At 49.6% G+C, this 17,340-nt stretch overlaps 1 protein-coding gene across 6 annotated transcripts in view; it reads left to right on the plus strand.

Annotated features, from left to right (window-relative positions):
* LOC101941056 (discoidin domain-containing receptor 2-like) overlaps positions 1–17,340 on the plus strand; it is a 147,374-nt gene that overhangs the window by 117,572 nt on the left and 12,462 nt on the right. For 4 of the 6 annotated variants that reach the window (XM_065572182.1, XM_065572183.1, XM_065572185.1 and 1 more), the window contains 4 exons: positions 849–1,093; positions 3,982–4,103; positions 5,392–5,589; positions 14,630–14,864. In XM_065572182.1, the coding sequence (XP_065428254.1) occupies positions 849–1,093; positions 3,982–4,103; positions 5,392–5,589; positions 14,630–14,864 (800 nt within the window). Of the gene's footprint in view, positions 1–848; positions 1,094–3,981; positions 4,104–5,391; positions 5,590–7,738; positions 7,930–14,629; positions 14,865–15,021; positions 15,195–17,340 lie in introns of those variants that run through there. The other 2 variants (XM_065572181.1, XM_065572184.1) reach the window with 2 other exon arrangements.

Below are 17,340 nucleotides of genomic sequence, written 5' to 3' on the forward strand. Positions count from 1 at the left end.
GTTCACCCGGCTGATTTCTCTCCGAGACCCCGCTCTGCAGCAGCCCATGCAAACAGAAATGTCCCACAGCGTGCCCAGAAGGTCAATAGACCTGGGCTATTTCAGCCTAGGGGGAAGCCTGTTCCAGAGCTGAGAGCCCCTCACTGAGGATGCTGTGTCACCAGCCCCCATCTCTTTTAAATGGAGGGGGAGCAGCTCGAGTGCCCCCACGTATCGCAGCTGTGACAGGCTGGCACGAGGGGAGGTGGTCCCTCAAGCAGCCAGGTCCCAGCCCAGTTAGGGATTTGTAGATCAAAAGCAGTGGCTTAAATTCAATCCAGAAGCCAATAGGGAGCCAGTGCAGACCGTGGAGCTCCTGCTGGGGTCTTGTGCTGTTCCTGAGAAACACCATTTACCAGGCATTCTGCACCAGAGCGAGTTCCTGTTCTGAGCTTGGATCGCAGTGATCCGACCTTGAGATGGGGAAAGGTGGAGGAGCTCCAGGCTGCTTCCCCGGTACAGCCTTCCCGAAAGTCGTTACCTAGCAACACTGAGATGCCCTGTGTCACGTGCGGGGCTGTGTAGGTGAGAGTTTGGTCTCCAGTTGAGGCATGAGTGGGTTGATGGCCATTTAACACAATCAGGACACTCCACAAACATTCGTTCGGGGAAACAGATGTTTGCGGTTTACCAGGGCGGATCCTAGTTACAACAGGAGCAAAATCTCCATGCAGGCCCGAGCTGCAGCACTGGGTCTGAGATGAGCCACCCGCGGTTCCTATGCAGGATCAGGCCTGACAGCAGTCCGGCTGCCGTGACTTGGAGAAGGCAGGCGTGCTTGACTAACCATGTCTTTGGCTTTCCCCCAGCGTGCAGCGGTGACTACGCTGAGCCCGACCTCACCAAGTCCACCCCGCACCAGGGCTTCCAGAACAACGTGCCTCACTACGCGGAGACCGACATTGTCAGCCTGCAGGGCGTGACGGGCAATAACATGTACTCAGTGCCCGCCCTCACCGTCGATTCGCTCACCAAGAAGGACATCTCCGTGGGCGAGTTCCCCCGGCAGCAGCTGCGACTCAAGGAGAAGCTGGGAGAAGGGCAGTTCGGAGAGGTACAGGCGTCTTTCCGCCCCCTTGGCAGCAGAATGGAGGCACATGCCCCAGTACAATGACCCTGGCACAGCCGGCCTGCTCAGCTCCCTGCCTGCAGTGTCCAGGCTGCACCACCTTCTGTAGCCTGGGTGCTACAGCAGAGCTCACATCCCTGCAGCTGGTTTTCTGGGGGGGTCTGCACATTCCCTCCTGGCCCCTGCGCTGAGCCAGACTAAGAGACCCTAACCTCTCTGCATTCTCCCTCCCTTGGTTTGTGTCAGGAACCTTGGGCAGCCTGGCCTTAGCTCCCAGGAGTTTAGCTGACTGTCCCCCTAGCCATACTCTCCCATAGCGCCCCTTGCCCTGTCCACAGCAATCCTCTGCATGCTCTCACTTCTCCTTCCCTTTCCCTGCCTCCTTCCCTCCTCATTCTCACACTATCCCATCTCCTCAACCCTCCCGTCCTCCCCCTTCCACTGCTCCCGCCAGCTCTACCGTCTCCTGTTGCCACCCTTCCCAACCCCCGCTTGCCCCCACAAATCCAAAACTCACCTCCGCTGTCTCCTCAGTCTTTAATGAGGCTAATGAGGAGCTTAGGGATAATGGTAGGATGACAAATAGGAATAAGGATATGGAGGTAGATATTACCACATCCAAGGTAGAAGCCAAACTCAAACAGCTTAATGGGACGAAATCAGGGGGCGCAGATAATCTTCATCCAAGAATATTAAAGGAACTGGCACATGAAATTGCAAGCCCATTAGCAAGAATTTTTAATGACTCTGTAAACTCAGGGGTTGTACCGTACGACTGGAGAATTGCTAACATAGTTCCTAGCTTTAAGAAAGGAGAAAAAAGTGATTCGGGCAACTACAGGCCTGTCAGTTTGACATCTGTAGTATGCAAGGTCTTGGAAAAAATTTTGAAGGAAAAAGTAGTCAAGGGCATTGAGGTCAATGGTAATTGGGACAAAATAGAACATGGTTTTACAAAAGGTAGATCGTGCCAAACCAACCTGATCTTCTTTGAGAAGGTAACAGTTTTTTTAGACAAAGGAAATGCAGTGGATCTAATTTACCTCGATTTCAGTAAGGCATTTGATACGGTTCCACATGGGGAATTATTAGCTATTGGTATGCTAAATGTATACATCGAGGAACAAAGAACATAGGCCATACTTACATGATGGGGGACTCTCTCCTGGGAAGCTGGGACTGTGAAAAAGTCTTGGGGGTTGACATTGTGGTGGATAATCAGCTGAACGTGAGCTCCCAGTACGACTTTGACCAAAAGGGCTATTGTGATTGATCCTTGAATGCATAAACAATCTACAGGTACAGTCCAGAACTCCATTGTCGTCGCCAATAGACAGGATTCCCTCCTGCTGATTTATTTCTTCCTGTAAATTCCCTCAGTGAAGATTTCACAATCCCTTCACTAGCATTCGGCTCAGACTGCAAATGAGCATCCATTGTGAACTGTACAATACTCAATTTACATAGAGACAGACTGCTAGATGAACATCTTGTGACTGAAAGCAAATTGTTTAGCAACTCACAGACCTTCAGAACAAAATGTTCAGTGTAGATACAGAACTCCTCACATATTATCCGTACGCACGGCTCGCAAGGACAACGGAGACCAGTATAACAATAGAGACCACACATGATGCCCTTTGGCAAAATAGTACATAGAGGCCAGGCCCAGGGAATCCATGTACTATAACCCTTATGCACCTCTGTGTCCTCTGCCAGTGGACACCTAGAGGTCCCCAGGTCACACCTGGCTTCGCACATAGAGATGCAGGCTATGCTGGAGGACTCCTGGCTATCTCTGGCTTGCAAAATGGACCCTTAGAGAGACAAGATGGGTGAGGCAATATCTTTTATTGGACCAACTTCTTTTGAAAGCTTCTCTCTCTCACCAAAAGAAGTTGGACCAATAAAAGACATTACACCTCACCCATCTTGTCTCTAATATCCTGGGACCGACACGGCTACAACTGCATACAAAAATGGATCCTGGTCCTTTGTGGCTAGTCAGGGGAGATTTTGGAGTTCATCAGAGATGGAATTTATTAGTTCAACACAGGGAGGACCTTGTTCGAGAAGCCATTATCTTATGTTAATCACCTCGCCAATTACCACAGTGATTCAAATCTTCGCTTATTTCAGTGTTTGCAGAAGGTGAAGGTGAAGCAATGGATTTTCTGGATGACTCCAAAGGGTTTTCAGGATTGGGTGTGAAATCGAGTCTCTTTGGCCAGTGAATGCCTTTTATTGCAGCAGCAGTGAAGTGCTTCTCTGACTGTCTTGGCCATTTGCTACAACGATCCGTAGAGCTGGATGAGTTCTGCAAGAAAAGTGCTCATAAATAAATCTTAGAATAGGAAATGACCACCTTTGTGCCCTTTGTTGCTATTAATGAGTGTTCACACACGTGGGCTTGGATTTGCAGGAATGTTTGGGGCATAGCTGTACTTTACTCAATCCCTGTTTTCAATGCAGATGAGGGTATTGCTATTAGTTATTTCTTTGTTTCAAGTTTCAGCTGTTCGGTTCAGGAGTAGAAACCATACCATGCGACGTAGGTAGATGAGCAATCAAATATCATGAATACTCAATAGTTGAAGTGAACAGTTAACAATTAACCCATAGGATGAAAGTAGCTCACGTAAGCTCTTCAACAAACACTTACAAATAACAAATCTGTTCACAGAATCCAGGGGCAGTTTTTCAACTTTTTCTGATCAGAAACAAAAAAAGACTCAACTCACTGAATAATTTACTTTCAAGGGATAATTCAATCAATTCTAACCATAATGCTTATCCATAACGTGATGTGTTTTTTCCTCTTCTTCTCTGACTTTCCCACATGTTCATGGCTGACCCTGCACTCCCTTTTCCAGGTACACCTGTGTGAAGCAGATGGCCTGTTGGAATTTTTGGGACTCTCGTCTACGGAACTCACCAACCAACCGGTTCTAGTGGCCGTGAAAATGCTAAGATCCAATGTCAACAAAACAGCCAGGTAACCACATGACACTATGCGACAGCTGTAATCTGAATATGAAGCCTGATTCCGCTCTGAGATTAGTTTTACACAGGTTACCGTCACTGACTGCAGTGGAACGACTCCAGATTTGCACTTGTGTAAGTGAGAGGCAAGTCAGCCCTTGGTGTGTGCATATAGGAGCAGTTAGTGCCCGAGTGGGGATTTGAAGAGAGATAATGGAAGTCAGTGGAATGTCAGTTTTATCCTGGCTGCTGAGTGGAGCTCATGAGCAGAGAGCTAGAGTCCATGCTTGATGGACGGGTGTGGTTAATAATGATATATTTTATGATATCACTCCCCCTATCCAGCAGGGCACTAGTGGGCTTATCCACTAATGCTGTGCACACAGAAATAGGTGAACAAGTCCAGTTCATCCAGGAAAGGGTCACGAAGACACCGAGGGGGAGGAGTCCTTTGAAAAGGATGCGATCGTGTGAGTTATAAGGAATGACATGAAAACTACACGGTTGGCCAGTTTCACAGAAGGCTGGACATTTATGTAGAGAATGGGAACATCCACAGTGACATTACACTGGATAAAAACTCTCAAGAGTTTATATGGGCATAAGCCAACTTCCAGCTCTTGGGGATTAGGAGGAAACGCTTCCAGAGAGCAGGTTTCCCATCATGGCCAGCACTTGGGTTTCTTACCCTTTCCTGTGGTACTAGCCACTGTCAGTGACAGAATACTAGACTGCTGGCCCCATGGGCTGATCCAGTTCCTAGGAGAAACCACAGAAATACAGACATGTTGATAGAAAAATAACCTGATCATATACTACAGTGATGGACGCAGGATGGAGAGATGGATAGAAACTTTCACTTCCTGCATGGTGCTATTATGTCATCCTTTATCCCTGAGACTTTGACATCACCACATCTGGAACAGCCTCTGCCCCTTCTCCCCCACCTCTCCCTTCTACCTTCAGAAACCCCTCTTGGGGCCTGGCCCAGCCATAGTCTCCCTCCCTGCAGAGCCTGTGTGGCTAAGCCCTGCACTCGGGGGTTGTTTCTGTGCTGCAGCTGTAGGTGCAAAGGGGATTTCAAGAGGGTGCACTCTGGTTACAAAGCAGAATAAAGGGAAATCAGTGGGAGAATACTTCAGGGAGAAAAAGACAGGTAACTCTTTTGGGAGACTTCAGAAAAACTCCCATTCCTAGTGTTCAGAGCCTCTCTATCTCCCCTTCGCTCCTCCCAGATTCCTCAAGCAAAGGAAAAGAGGACAATGTTCAAGGAATCAGACGTATGTCTTTCTCTTTTTAAGAAATGATTTCCTAAAGGAGATCAAGATCATGTCCCGGCTGAAGGACCCAAATATCATCCGACTACTGGGAGTGTGTGTGCGTGATGACCCGCTGTGCATGATAACAGAGTATATGGAGAATGGAGACCTCAACCAGTTCCTGTCGCAGCGGGAGATCTGCAGTAAATTCGCCATTTCGAACAACATTCCATGCGTCAGGTAAGAGGAGAAGTCGCGGGTTCTAATGCAACAGTTTCAGTGCCCTGAACTTAAAGTATATTAATATTAAAAACAATCTGAATTGTGAACCAGTTAAGGATGCTACATGTGTAACATACCACAAGTACTGTATGCCACAGGCCACGCACCACAGCGTTACTTTTGCCTGCCACAGGATTCCAGCTTCTGACAGCCCCTTTACCAAGCCACTCTCTCCTCACACAGGAAACTACTCCAACGCTTCCCCAGGTACCCAAGGTTGTGATGCTGCTTGCTACCCCTGTCTGTGCCTCTGTGTGTGAGCCTCCTGACTCCCCCAGCCTCTGGCAACACCCGCGCTGCCTGCCAGGCCTCTGCCAGCCTTGCTCTCTCTGTGCAGGTTAGCGACAGGCGGACACCAACCCCCACCTCCTCCGAGTGTTCCTCTGGAGTGCCCAGCTGCTGTTCCACTGAACACTCACAGAACTCTCCGGGCAAGTCTACACTTAAACCCTCCAACATAGCGCTGTCTACACCAGGGCTTAGGTCAGTATAACGGTGTCGCTCGGGGATGTGGATGTTTCACACCCCTGAGCCACGCAGTTATACCGATACAGGTCTGTCGTGTAGACCAGAGCTCAGAGTCTCTACTCCCAAAGGAGGAGCACACACCAACGTCCTAGTGTCACCTCAGGATCACTACTCTGCCTAACACAGAACACTTCGCTATAGTTATAGTGAAAACAAGGGGAAGTCTGTTATCACACAAAGATTCAAATGACAGTAAGTAAGAACACTGGAAACAAATGGTAACAAACTCATAACCTGCTTTCTGGAGCCTAAACTGAACTCACAAGACATTCCCCTGTCTCCTACAGGTAGCTTACCCCCAAGTCATTGCCCCAGCATTTTCAGCCAGGAGGGCCGAGGCCTTCCTTTCCTAAGATCAAGCCTGCTGGCAGCTTGTCTTGCCAGACAGAGGGATGAAATCATCCCCTCTCCACTTATTTTTTGCAGTTACAGAATATGGTCCCTTACCACAGGAGGTCCTCTCTAAAGAGATTTACCTCGGGGTTTCTTTGTCTTTGTAAATCCTCAGGCCTGCACCTGGCCCAGGCAGCAAACATAGCCAGTCTCCAGGTATGGCCATTGTTTTTTATCCTAACTGAGTTGGCACAAAGGCATACAATACACAATGGTCTGCTCGAGAAATAAGTGTTTGCTATCCCCTTCCTGCCTAGAATCACGTTCTAGTGACCTGTCTTAACTTACATGCTTTAAAAACACAATTTTCAGTAAACATCCACAAACTCTTACGTGTTATCTGCACAGACATTTCACAATGGTTACGATGACGTGTGTGACACAGGCGTTCAGTAGAGACCTTGCATGACCCCTTCTGGTGAACGCATACGATTCTTTAAGCCTATATGCCTCTGTGCCTTCTGCCAGTTGGCACCAGTTGTTTTCTGGGGCCCAACTATATCATTTAATATCCACAGCTGTGGACAGTACTGGTAGCAGTGATAAAGTGGATGCCTGTGGGTGGACAGCTAGAGGGTATGTAGTGGTAGGTGGCTTTATCCCCTTGCATTTGTGTGTTTGTGCCAGGTATGTTGTGGGTGTGGCAACCCAAACTGCTTCACGTACAGTTTTGTGTATTCATTTTCTGGTTTTTATAAATGTTTAAGTGAGGGGAGTTGAGGAGCGTGTGGGGGTTTGGGGGCAAACTAGGGTGGATGGCTTCCAGAGGGTGCGTACAGGCCTAGTGCCGGGATTGAGAGAGAAGATTTCATCTGCCCGCTTGAGAGAAAAGAGTTAATTCAGCAGCAGCTGCACTCTGGCAGATAAAACCTTCTGTCTCTGGAGCGACTCATAAAAACTCTCTCCATTGAAGGATAACATCTGATTGAAAAGTATAGCCACTGATGGAGAAGTTTTTATCTCAGAGAGAGGATTTTATCCTGTGGAGAAATGTTGTGTATATGGTGGAGGAATTTTGTGTGTACAATGAAGAAAATTTTATCCAACAAAGAGTTTATATTTTGGTTACCCGTTAGCATATAAACTTTCAATTTGGACACATAATGGTTGAAAAAAGACTCTAAAGACTTTTAAATGGCCAGTTGCACCAGATCCGCTACAGATTAATCTATTAATTTTTATGTAGAAACATTTTTCCTAAACAAGCTGTCCAAAAAGCTCACTGGACCATTAATGTCGATATTCAATAAATCTTGGAACACTGGGGAAGTTCCAGAAGACTCCGGAAGAAAGCGAATGTTCTGCCAACCTGACATTGATCCTCGGCAAAATAATGGAACAGTTGATATGGGATTCGACTGATAAAGAATTACTGGAGGATAATATAATTAGTGCCAATCAAGATGGGTTTATGAAAAATCGATCCTGTCAAGCTAACTTGATAGCTTTTTATTTTATGAGATCACAAGTTTGGTTGATAGTGCAATCGTGGACTTCTGTGAGGCATTTCACTAGCAGCTGCATGATATTTTGGTTAAAGAACTAGAACAATACAAAATGAACACGGCACACTTCAGATGGATTAAAAACTGGAGACAGATCAGGGCTGACTGAGTGACGGGGGAATCTGAAGGAGCGACCGTCACTATCTTGGCTGCCACCCCCACCGTCTCCTGAGTCCCTCATGATCCACTGGAACACCGTTGGGCCTTCAGAGTCCAGATCCTGAGCAATGTCCTAACCAGCATGGGCCAGAGAGAGGGTCCCAGATGACATCACAACCTCCACCGGCTTCAGTTCAATCCCAAACTATCTGAGATGTGAGACGTTGTCAAACGCTGCTGCCACCTGCACACCCTTCTGTGTGTTCTTTTCCTTCTCCACCATATTTCTTCTCTTTCCTATCCATCTCCTTTGGCCTTCTGTCTAATAAGAGTCTGGCTTAGCCAGCCAAGACTGCATATTTTGCAACACTGCTGTGAGCCTGTGACCAAAAAAGCAGATAAAAGTAATGCCCTGAGCTGCCCGATGCTGGTACTAGTTTGCCAGGTCTCAGAGGGGCTGATCAGACCAGGTGCTGTGCCTCTATTTCTCCAGCAGGGAAGTTGCAACTAAGAGTTCTCACCCGAGACAGAAGCTGCATTTTCCATCTTGCCTGTTCTTTTCTCCCCCAATTTTGTGTGTGTTTGTCTTGGTTTGTCTTTTAGAAAACAGGATCGGACTTCAACAGCAGCAACAATAACAGCTCCAGTCCAGCTCACCTAACTTCTTCCCTTTCCCCCCAAAAGAACAGCTATTACCATGTGTAGTTCCACCTAAAAACCTGTCACTTGGAGGTGTTTTCCTTCTAAAACTCTCTTCAGCTAAAGGTAAAGGGAACAAGGGATAGTGTTAAAAAGAAAGCCTTATGCAATACTGTACATTTCAAATGCTTTAACTGTTTTTCCTTCTTTTCTGTCTCTTTAATAAAAGGTTAAGCTGCTCAGTGGTGTTCTTTGCCTTGGGACTAAGATGGCTGAGGTCTCTGTATACCAAACCTTGCTTACAACTGTTTAATATTGGACCCTTTGACTCTTTGGGCCAATTTATTCCGTCAAAGTGAATAGAGTGTTACTTCAGCTTCCATAGCGATGACCCCTCCGACCCCTTAGCTGCGTGGTTCCTCGCCCTCACTTCATTGCTTAACAAGCAGCACTGGTTGGGCTTTCCCACTCACCAGAAGAGCCATTCGGTTGACCTGGTCATCCCCAAGCCCTGCTTTCTGTGAGCTCACCATGAGTTCTGAGGTCCCCCATCCCCTGGTCTCTTTCAGCAGCTCTCCCTCATGCTGTCACTCGATCCTTCTGGGTGTGTCTAGGGTTCAAATTCAGGCTAAAGCCTAACCCCTCTCCTTCCATCTTCACCCAGATTGTGCTAACCCAGGGCTCGGACCCAGAGTCCCACGGGGGTTGAAGGGTCCAAGCCTGAGTCAAGCCGAGACCCAGGGTTCAAGCCCTATTGCTTTGCAGTGTAAACGCAGCCTGTCAAGTTTCCTTCCTCACTCTGAACTTTAGGGTACAGATGTGGGGACCTGCATGAAAACTTCTAAGCTTAACTACCAGCTTAGATCTGGTTTTGCTGCCACCATCCCAAGTGCTAACTCCCTTCCCTGGGTAGCCTTGAGAGACTCCTCCACCAATTCCCAGGTGAACACCGAGCCAAAACCCCTTGGATCTTAAAACAAGGAGGAATTAATAATTCCCCCCTCTTCCCTTTCCCCCCACCAATTCCTGGTGAGTCCAGATCCAATCCCCTTGGATCTTAAAACAAGGAAAAATCAATGAAGTTCTTAAAAAGAAGGCTTTTTAATTAAAGAAAGAAAGGTAAAAATCATCTCTGTAAAATCAGGATGGAAAATAACTTTACAGGGTAATCACATTCAAAGAGCCCAGAGGAACCCCCTCTAGCCTTAGTTTCAAAGTTACTACAAAACAGGGATAAACCTCCCTCTATCAAAGGGAACATTCACAAGTTGAGAAAACAAAGATAAACTAATACGCCTTGCCTGGCTGTTACTTACAAGTTTGAAATATGAGAGACTTGTTCAGAAGATTTGGAGAGCCTGGATTGATGTCTGGTCCCTCTTAGTCCCAAGAGCGAACAACCCCCAAAACAAAGAGCACAAACAAAAGCCTTCCCCCCACCAAGATTTGAAAGTATCTTGTCCCCTTATTGGTCCTTTGGGTCAGGTGTCAGCCAGGTTACCTGAGCTTCTTAACCCTTTATAGGTAAAAGGATTTTGGTGTCTCTGGCCAGGAGGGATTTTATAGTATTGTACACAGGAGGGCTGTTACCCTTCCCTTTATAGTTATGACACAACCCCACTGGACTTGTGCTCTGGGAGTCTGCCAAAAGTATCCCACAATCCCATGGGCTGATCCTCTGGGCAGTCATGTTCTTCCACACTGCACCACGAACAAAGGGCTAGGGGGTGCTAAGAAATCTGGGATTTGGGTGGTTGGATTCGGGCCCACATAATGCAGTGTAGATGCTGGAGCCCTAGGTTGGGACCCGGGGTTCACCAGTTCCTAACCTGGGGTCACAAATGGGTGTAGATGCTCAAGCCCTTGGTTAACAATCCCAGGGACTGATAACTCGAGTTCTGCTAACCCTGGGCTTACATTGCAGTGTAGACATACCCTCTTTGACTTTCAATGCTGATAATTTCTCTGCTGCTCTCTGCTCCCTGCATTCTCTTCCCTTTCTTCCCTGTGATTGTTGAGTCTCTTGAATCCTTTGCCAGCCCCAGCCCTAGCTCACCCCCAACATCCTCTGTTCCTCCTCTCATGCAGCAGAACATCTCTAATATCCTCTGACCATGCCAGAAACTTGTTCCTTAGTTCTGCCATCGTCCTATGCCAAGCAACTCTACTTTTCCACCCTGATCAAATTCCACGTGTGCAATCCCACTGACTTTTCACCTCCTTTGAATCAATCCTCAAACCCTCCCTCCCCCACTTCTCCTCCTGTACCTAAGTTCTTGAAAGAGAACATTGACAAAATAAGACACAGCCTTCCCTTACCCTTCTACAGCTTTGCCTCCTCTCTTGTCATAGACACAGGAGTTTCTCATCTGCTCTCCTCTAACCCCACCACCTGCCCCAATGTCCCCGTCCCATCTCCTGATCTCCCTCACACCCATTCTCATCCCCTCCCTTACTCTTCTTGTTAGCCCTCACTTGCCTCTGGCTCGTTCCCCACACAATACAAACGTTTTTGTCTCTTCCATCTTAAAAACACCCACCCTTGACCCCGCTTGCCACTCCACCGCATCTCCCTTCTCCCGTTCATCTCTTAGCTCATTGAGCACTCTGTTTACAATCGCTGTCTGAAGTTCCTCTCCTCCAATTCCACCCTAGACCCTCTCCAGTCCATCTTCTGCACCTGGCACTCCACTGAAACCACGCTCACCAAAGTCACTAATGACCTCTTTCTAGCCAAGCTCAGAACCAGTGCTCCATCTTCATCCTCTTCGACCTATCAGCTGCCTTTGGCACCATCAGCCATGCTCTTGTTCTTGAAATCTTCTCCGTCCCTTGGCTTCTGTGACTCTGTCCTCTTTTGATTCTCCTCCTTCCTCTCTAATTGTTCCTCCAGCGGGCCCTTGGGAGGATCCTCTTTGTGCCCCCTGCAACTTTCGGTGGGGGTTCCACAAGGCTCTGTCCTCGGTTCCCTTCCCTTGTCCCTCTCCACCTTATCTCTGCTCCAGACCTGCCTTCTTCTGTCCAAACTGAAATCTCAGCCTGTCTCTTGGACAGCTCCTTGTGTAAGTCTAGCTGCCATTGCATGGTAAATATGGCTAAAACAGAGCTCCTAACCTTCCCCCCAAACCCTTCCTGCTACCTCCTTCTCAGTCACTGTAGACAGCACCACTATGCTGTCACTCAGGCCCATAAATGGGGTGTCATCTTTGACTCGGCCCTCCCTTTAGGTCCTCGTGTCCAGCTATGTCTAAATTTTGCCCTTCTTCATCCATACCATCTCAGATCCAGCCCTTCCTATCCATCCACACAGCTCAAATGTTTGTCCAGGCTCTCATCTGGATGACTGCCACATCCTTCTCTATGACCTTGACAAATGCAATCTTGCCCCACTCTGAATGTTGCTGCAAAGATCATTTTCCTAGCCCATTGCTTTGCCCTTGTCACCCCTTCTCTGTTTTGCATCCCTCCACTGCCTGCCCAGTGCCTCAGATGTAAGCTGCCTGGCTTCACTTTCAGGGCTCTCTGTGACCTATCCCCACCCAGCTTCATGGTCTATAGTAATAATATATGGAGATATACCTATCTCCTAGAACTGGAAGGGACCCTGAAGGGTCATCAAGTCCAACTCCCTGCCTTCACTATGCAGGACCAAGTACTGATTTTGCTGCAGATCTCTAAGTGTCCTTCTCAAGGATTGAGCTCACAACCCTGGGTTTAGCAGGCCAAGGCTCAAACCACTGAGCTATCCTTCCCCCCAAATCCTGTCCCCACCTACCAATCAGCTCTCATTTGCTATTGAGAGGTCAACTCCCCGCTCTACTCCGGCCAATGCCAGCCTTCACTGCCCACTTGTTAAATCTCCAAACAGGCCCCTGTGTGCTTTCTCCCAGGCTGCTCCTCGTGGGAGGAACTCCCTGTAAACATCCACACCCTGCCTAATTATACACATTCAAACCCCTCCTCAAAATTCTCCTTTGAAGTGATGCTGACAACAAACTAGGCTGCTGGTGTGCTGAGACCACGGCCCATCCTGCTGATCAACGCTGTCTCCTTGTTTCTTTGTAGGCCCCCGTCTGTCTGTCTGTTGTCTTTTGTCTTATATTCAGATTGCAAACTCTTTGGGACAGGAAGCATCTCGTTGTTCTGTATTTGTACAGCACCTTGCACAACGGATCCTTGTCCATGGCTAGGTTCCTGTGACAGGGCACTATTAGTAGCATCCCGGTCACTGATATTGCTGCAGCATGAAGAAGGCGGCAAGCTCAGCTGTGAGCAATTAAACATTTTCTGTTGGGGGATTATGAGCACCTGGGTGGCAATCACTGGGTTAACGATGTAATTGGGAGGACATAAGTGAAAGGAGCAGGAAGCCAGGAAAACAGAAGGAAAGCTCAGAGGGTGATACTGGGCTGAGACGTAAAGGCTGTGGGGAAACCTCCTCTTGCTGTAACCCTGCCGTACACTGTTATACGTGGCAAGGAAGGAATAAATACACACATGGTGCAACCTTAACAACCTGGTGTGTGTTGGTGCCATGAGCCCACACACATTGGCCAGGCAGTGCAGTACCCTGGGTAGTGGAGAGCTCCTTGGTGCTGTGGTAACACAAATAATAAATTGTGGCTGCTTCTGAAAATTCTGAACCAAGGGACTTGCCTCTCTTCCCAGGGAAGCTTGTAGCAGAGCCAGTGATAGGACCCTTCTTTCCTGGGTCCTAGCCCACAGCCTTAAACCACAAGACTGTATTTTCTCCTTCTGAAGGCACCTGCTTCATTCACTCATCTTCTCAGTTCTGACCTGTTTGAGAAAGGGTCCGCTGGCAAAACCCACATGTGATCATGTCATTAAAGACATAATACATGTGCACAAGGAGGCAGGATTAAGGGAATGAAAAATAACAAACCGTATTTCCAGAGACATGTTAATGGTAGCGATCAGGACGTCCTGCCCTTTCTCAGCCCTGCAAGAACACAAGCTCTTCCCCAAGAAATAATGTGCCGTTTAGGGCCAGATTTACAGGCACTAGCCTCTGTCTGTGACTCCCAGTCAGGTGACCTAGATACCTGAGCCCCACCCAGCACCCATAAATCAGGGACCTGTGTGACTTGGGGCCAGATTTCCCCGTAGCTTGGAGCCAAATTTCCAAGGGATCAGCACACACTATTATCAAAATGGCTGGGGACCCAGTGCCGAGCACCCTTGGAAATCTGTCTGCGTCTTTTGGTGACTAAATGTGAGCTGAGTGCTTTGGAAAATCTGGCCCACCATTGTGAAATCCCTGATTTATGGGCTCTCAGCATCTCAGGGTACGTCTCCACTGCAGCTGGGAGAGAGTCCAGGGAGCCAGAGTCACGCTAGCGGGGCTCCAGCTAGTGTGCTAACATAGCAGTGTGGACATTGCGGCTTGGGCCCCCCGGTCCCCCCGGATCCGTGCTCCGGTGGCTAGCCCATGTGTCCACCTGCCCAGCCACGTCCACACTGCTATTTTCAGCGCATGCGTTTAAGGCCCGCTAGCGCAAACGTTTCTAGCCGGGCAGAGAGGCTGGCTCCCAGCTGCAATGTAGACGTACCCAAAGGGTCTGACTTGCAGGTGCGAGCTGGCTGCTCCTGGCCAGCCACCTCAGCAACATGGCTCCCACGTCAGGAAAGACAGTTCGTTCGTTGTAAATGTACAGTCGAGACTGCCAGGGATAGTGAGGAATGAGGGAGGGAAGTGACACCACTTTGCTTATTGTAACACACAGCATGCAAGGTTCCCACCGCAGGAAGAGTCGAGAGAAAAGCAACTGCAAGGAAACTCTCCTTTGATTTTCGGTTGTTTATTTTAAATGCAGCTATTCCAACCTACTGTTCATGGCCACCCAGATCGCCTCTGGAATGAAGTATTTAGCCTCCCTGAACTTCGTGCACAGAGACCTGGCCACCCGCAACTGCCTGGTTGGGAACAGCCATACCATCAAGATTGCCGATTTTGGAATGAGCAGGAATCTGTACAGCGGGGATTATTACCGTATCCAGGGCAGAGCTGTGCTGCCTATACGCTGGATGGCCTGGGAAAGTATCCTCCTGGTAAGGGCTGCTCTCAGCGTGCTTTCTCTCTTCCTTTTGGGTGTGCCCCTGTGGGTGTGTGTGTGTGTGTGTGTGTGTGGACACACTTCGTACAGGAAACTGAGTAACAGCACAAGTCTCCTTTTCTATCCTTATTGTCTCCTTTACTAATCAATAGGATCTTGGCAGCTGGCTTATCTTGTATCCCCTTTGGTAACTGGATTCACCCTATATGCCACGCATCCCATATGCTGTGTGCAGCCTTTGACTCTCCACCATGCAGACTGCAGTGGCACTGTTCCCTCAAACTGCGCTGACTCCAGCTCTTCCTCCAGAGAAGGAAGGCAACCACATGGTTACAGCACAGGACTGAATGTCTGAACGCTGGGTTTTTATTCCTGAATGCTACAGATTCCCTGCTTGGATCTGAGCAAGTCACCTCTCTGTGCCTCCGTTTACCAATTGCCAAAATGTGGAGGGAAGGAGAGAGAACTTTTCCCTCTTCCTCAACTCACTAGCTTAAACTGGATTTTAAGTATTTGAACTGTGACAAATTTCTTACCTTGTGTGTGCCAGAGTGGCTGGTGCCTCAGTTTCCCCTGGCTGGTAAGTCTGTTTTGCTAAACCAAACACTCCACCTATTCTGGAGTAACCAAAGTCCAGAGTAACCCAAGTTCCAACTGGAGTACTTTCTTCAGCCCTTTGCCATCTTCCTCTGGCTGCGGAAGAAAGGATTTAAATAAATAAATGGAGATATCCTAGCTCCTAGAGCTGGTAGGTCATTGAGTCCAGCCCCTTGCCTTCACTAGCAGGACCAAGTACTGATTTTGCCCTAGATCCCTAAGTGGCCCCCTCAAGGATTGAACTCACAACCCTGGGTTTAGCAGACCAATGCTCAAACCACTGAGCTATCCCTCCCCCTTTGAACAGGGCACTTGCCCCTCTCGGGTGAGTGCCCTGACTCCTGAGCTAGGGGGTAGTGAGCCCTCCGTCTCTCCTGTCGAAGCTGTTCCCCTGTGGCTAAATAACTAAAGCGTCACTGAATCAGGACCTGGGTCTCCCACCTCCCACGTGAATGCCCCAGCCACCAATCTACAGAGTCATTCTCCCGTGCTCTCTCTCGGATCCAATGACTCGTTCATTGTTTAATCCACAGTGCAACAGCTTCAATAGGAGAGACTGCAGGCGCCCCCGTCAGACGATCCCATAGCTGTGTGGTTAGAGCACTAAGTTGAGTGGCGGGAGGCTCCCGTTCAGTCTTTTCTCCCCTTCAGGCCGGGGGGGGGAAGTTGAACCTGGGTCTCCGACATCCAGGGAGTGAGCTAGGGTTACCATATGTCCATTTTTTCCCGGACATGTCTGGCTTTTCGGTAATCAAACCCCCGTCCGGGGGGAATTGCCAAAAAGCCGAACATGTCCGGGAAAAATACTCCCAGCTTCCGGCATCCCTGGCTTACCTTAGAGCGGGCTCCGGCGGCTGCTGTGCTCCCTGACTCCGGTGCTCTGTAAGAGCCGAGCTGCCCGAGCGCTACTGGCTTCGGGCAGCCCCCATACCTCCGGACCCTGCGCCGCCGGCCGGGCACTTCCACTCCCAAGCTCCAGCGGTGGCTGCTGCGCTCCCTGACTCTGGTGCTCTGTAAGAGCCGAGCTGCCCGAGCGCTACCGGCTTCAGGCAGCCCCCAGACCTCCGGACCCTGCGCCGCCGGCCGGGCACTTCCGCTCCTGGGCTCCAGCGGTGGCTGCTATGCTCCCTGACTCCTCGGATCTGTTTAAGAGCTGAGCTGCCCGAGCGCTACCGGCTTCGGGCTGCCCCCATGCCTCTGGACCCTGCGCCGCCGGCCAGGCACTTCCGCTCCGGGGGCGCAGGGTCCGGAGACATGGGGGCTGCCTGAAGCCTGTAGCGCTCGGGCAGCTTGGCTCTTACAGAGCTGAGGAGTCAGGGAGCAGCACGCAGCAGCTACCGCCGGAGCTTGGGAGGGGAAGTGCCCGGCCGGGAGTGCAGGGTCCAGAGGTCTGGGGGCTGCCCGAAGCCGGTAGCGCTCGGGCAGCTGTTTCATGGCTGGGAGGGAGGAGGGGGAATGCGGGCACTCAGGGGAGGGGGCAGAGTTGGGACGGGGAAGGGGTGGAGTTGGGGCGGGGCCGGTAGGGGAAGGGGCGGAGTTGGGGCGGGGGCGGGGGCAGGGCCCTGTGGAGTGTCCTCTTTTTTCAATTTTTAAATATGGTAACCCTAAGTGAGCTAATGACTGAGCTAGAAGCTAGAAGGTGGGCCCCACCAGCACTGCCTCCTCCAGTCGCCGTGTGTGGCGCGAGGCAGGCGCCTATGGGTATGTCTGTGCTGCAAAAAAACCCCGCGGCAGCGAGTCTCAACGCCTGAGTCAGCTGACTCGGGCAGCGGAGCTAAGAATAGCAGTGTAGACGTTCCCAGCCGGGCTGGAGCCTGGGCTCAGAAACCCGACATCGGGGTGGGTTTCAGAGCTCAGAGATAGGCACTTCCCTG

Source organism: Chrysemys picta, chromosome 18 (assembly GCF_011386835.1).
Source record: "Chrysemys picta bellii isolate R12L10 chromosome 18, ASM1138683v2, whole genome shotgun sequence".
In the NCBI taxonomy this organism is placed as follows: domain Eukaryota; kingdom Metazoa; phylum Chordata; order Testudines; family Emydidae; genus Chrysemys; species Chrysemys picta.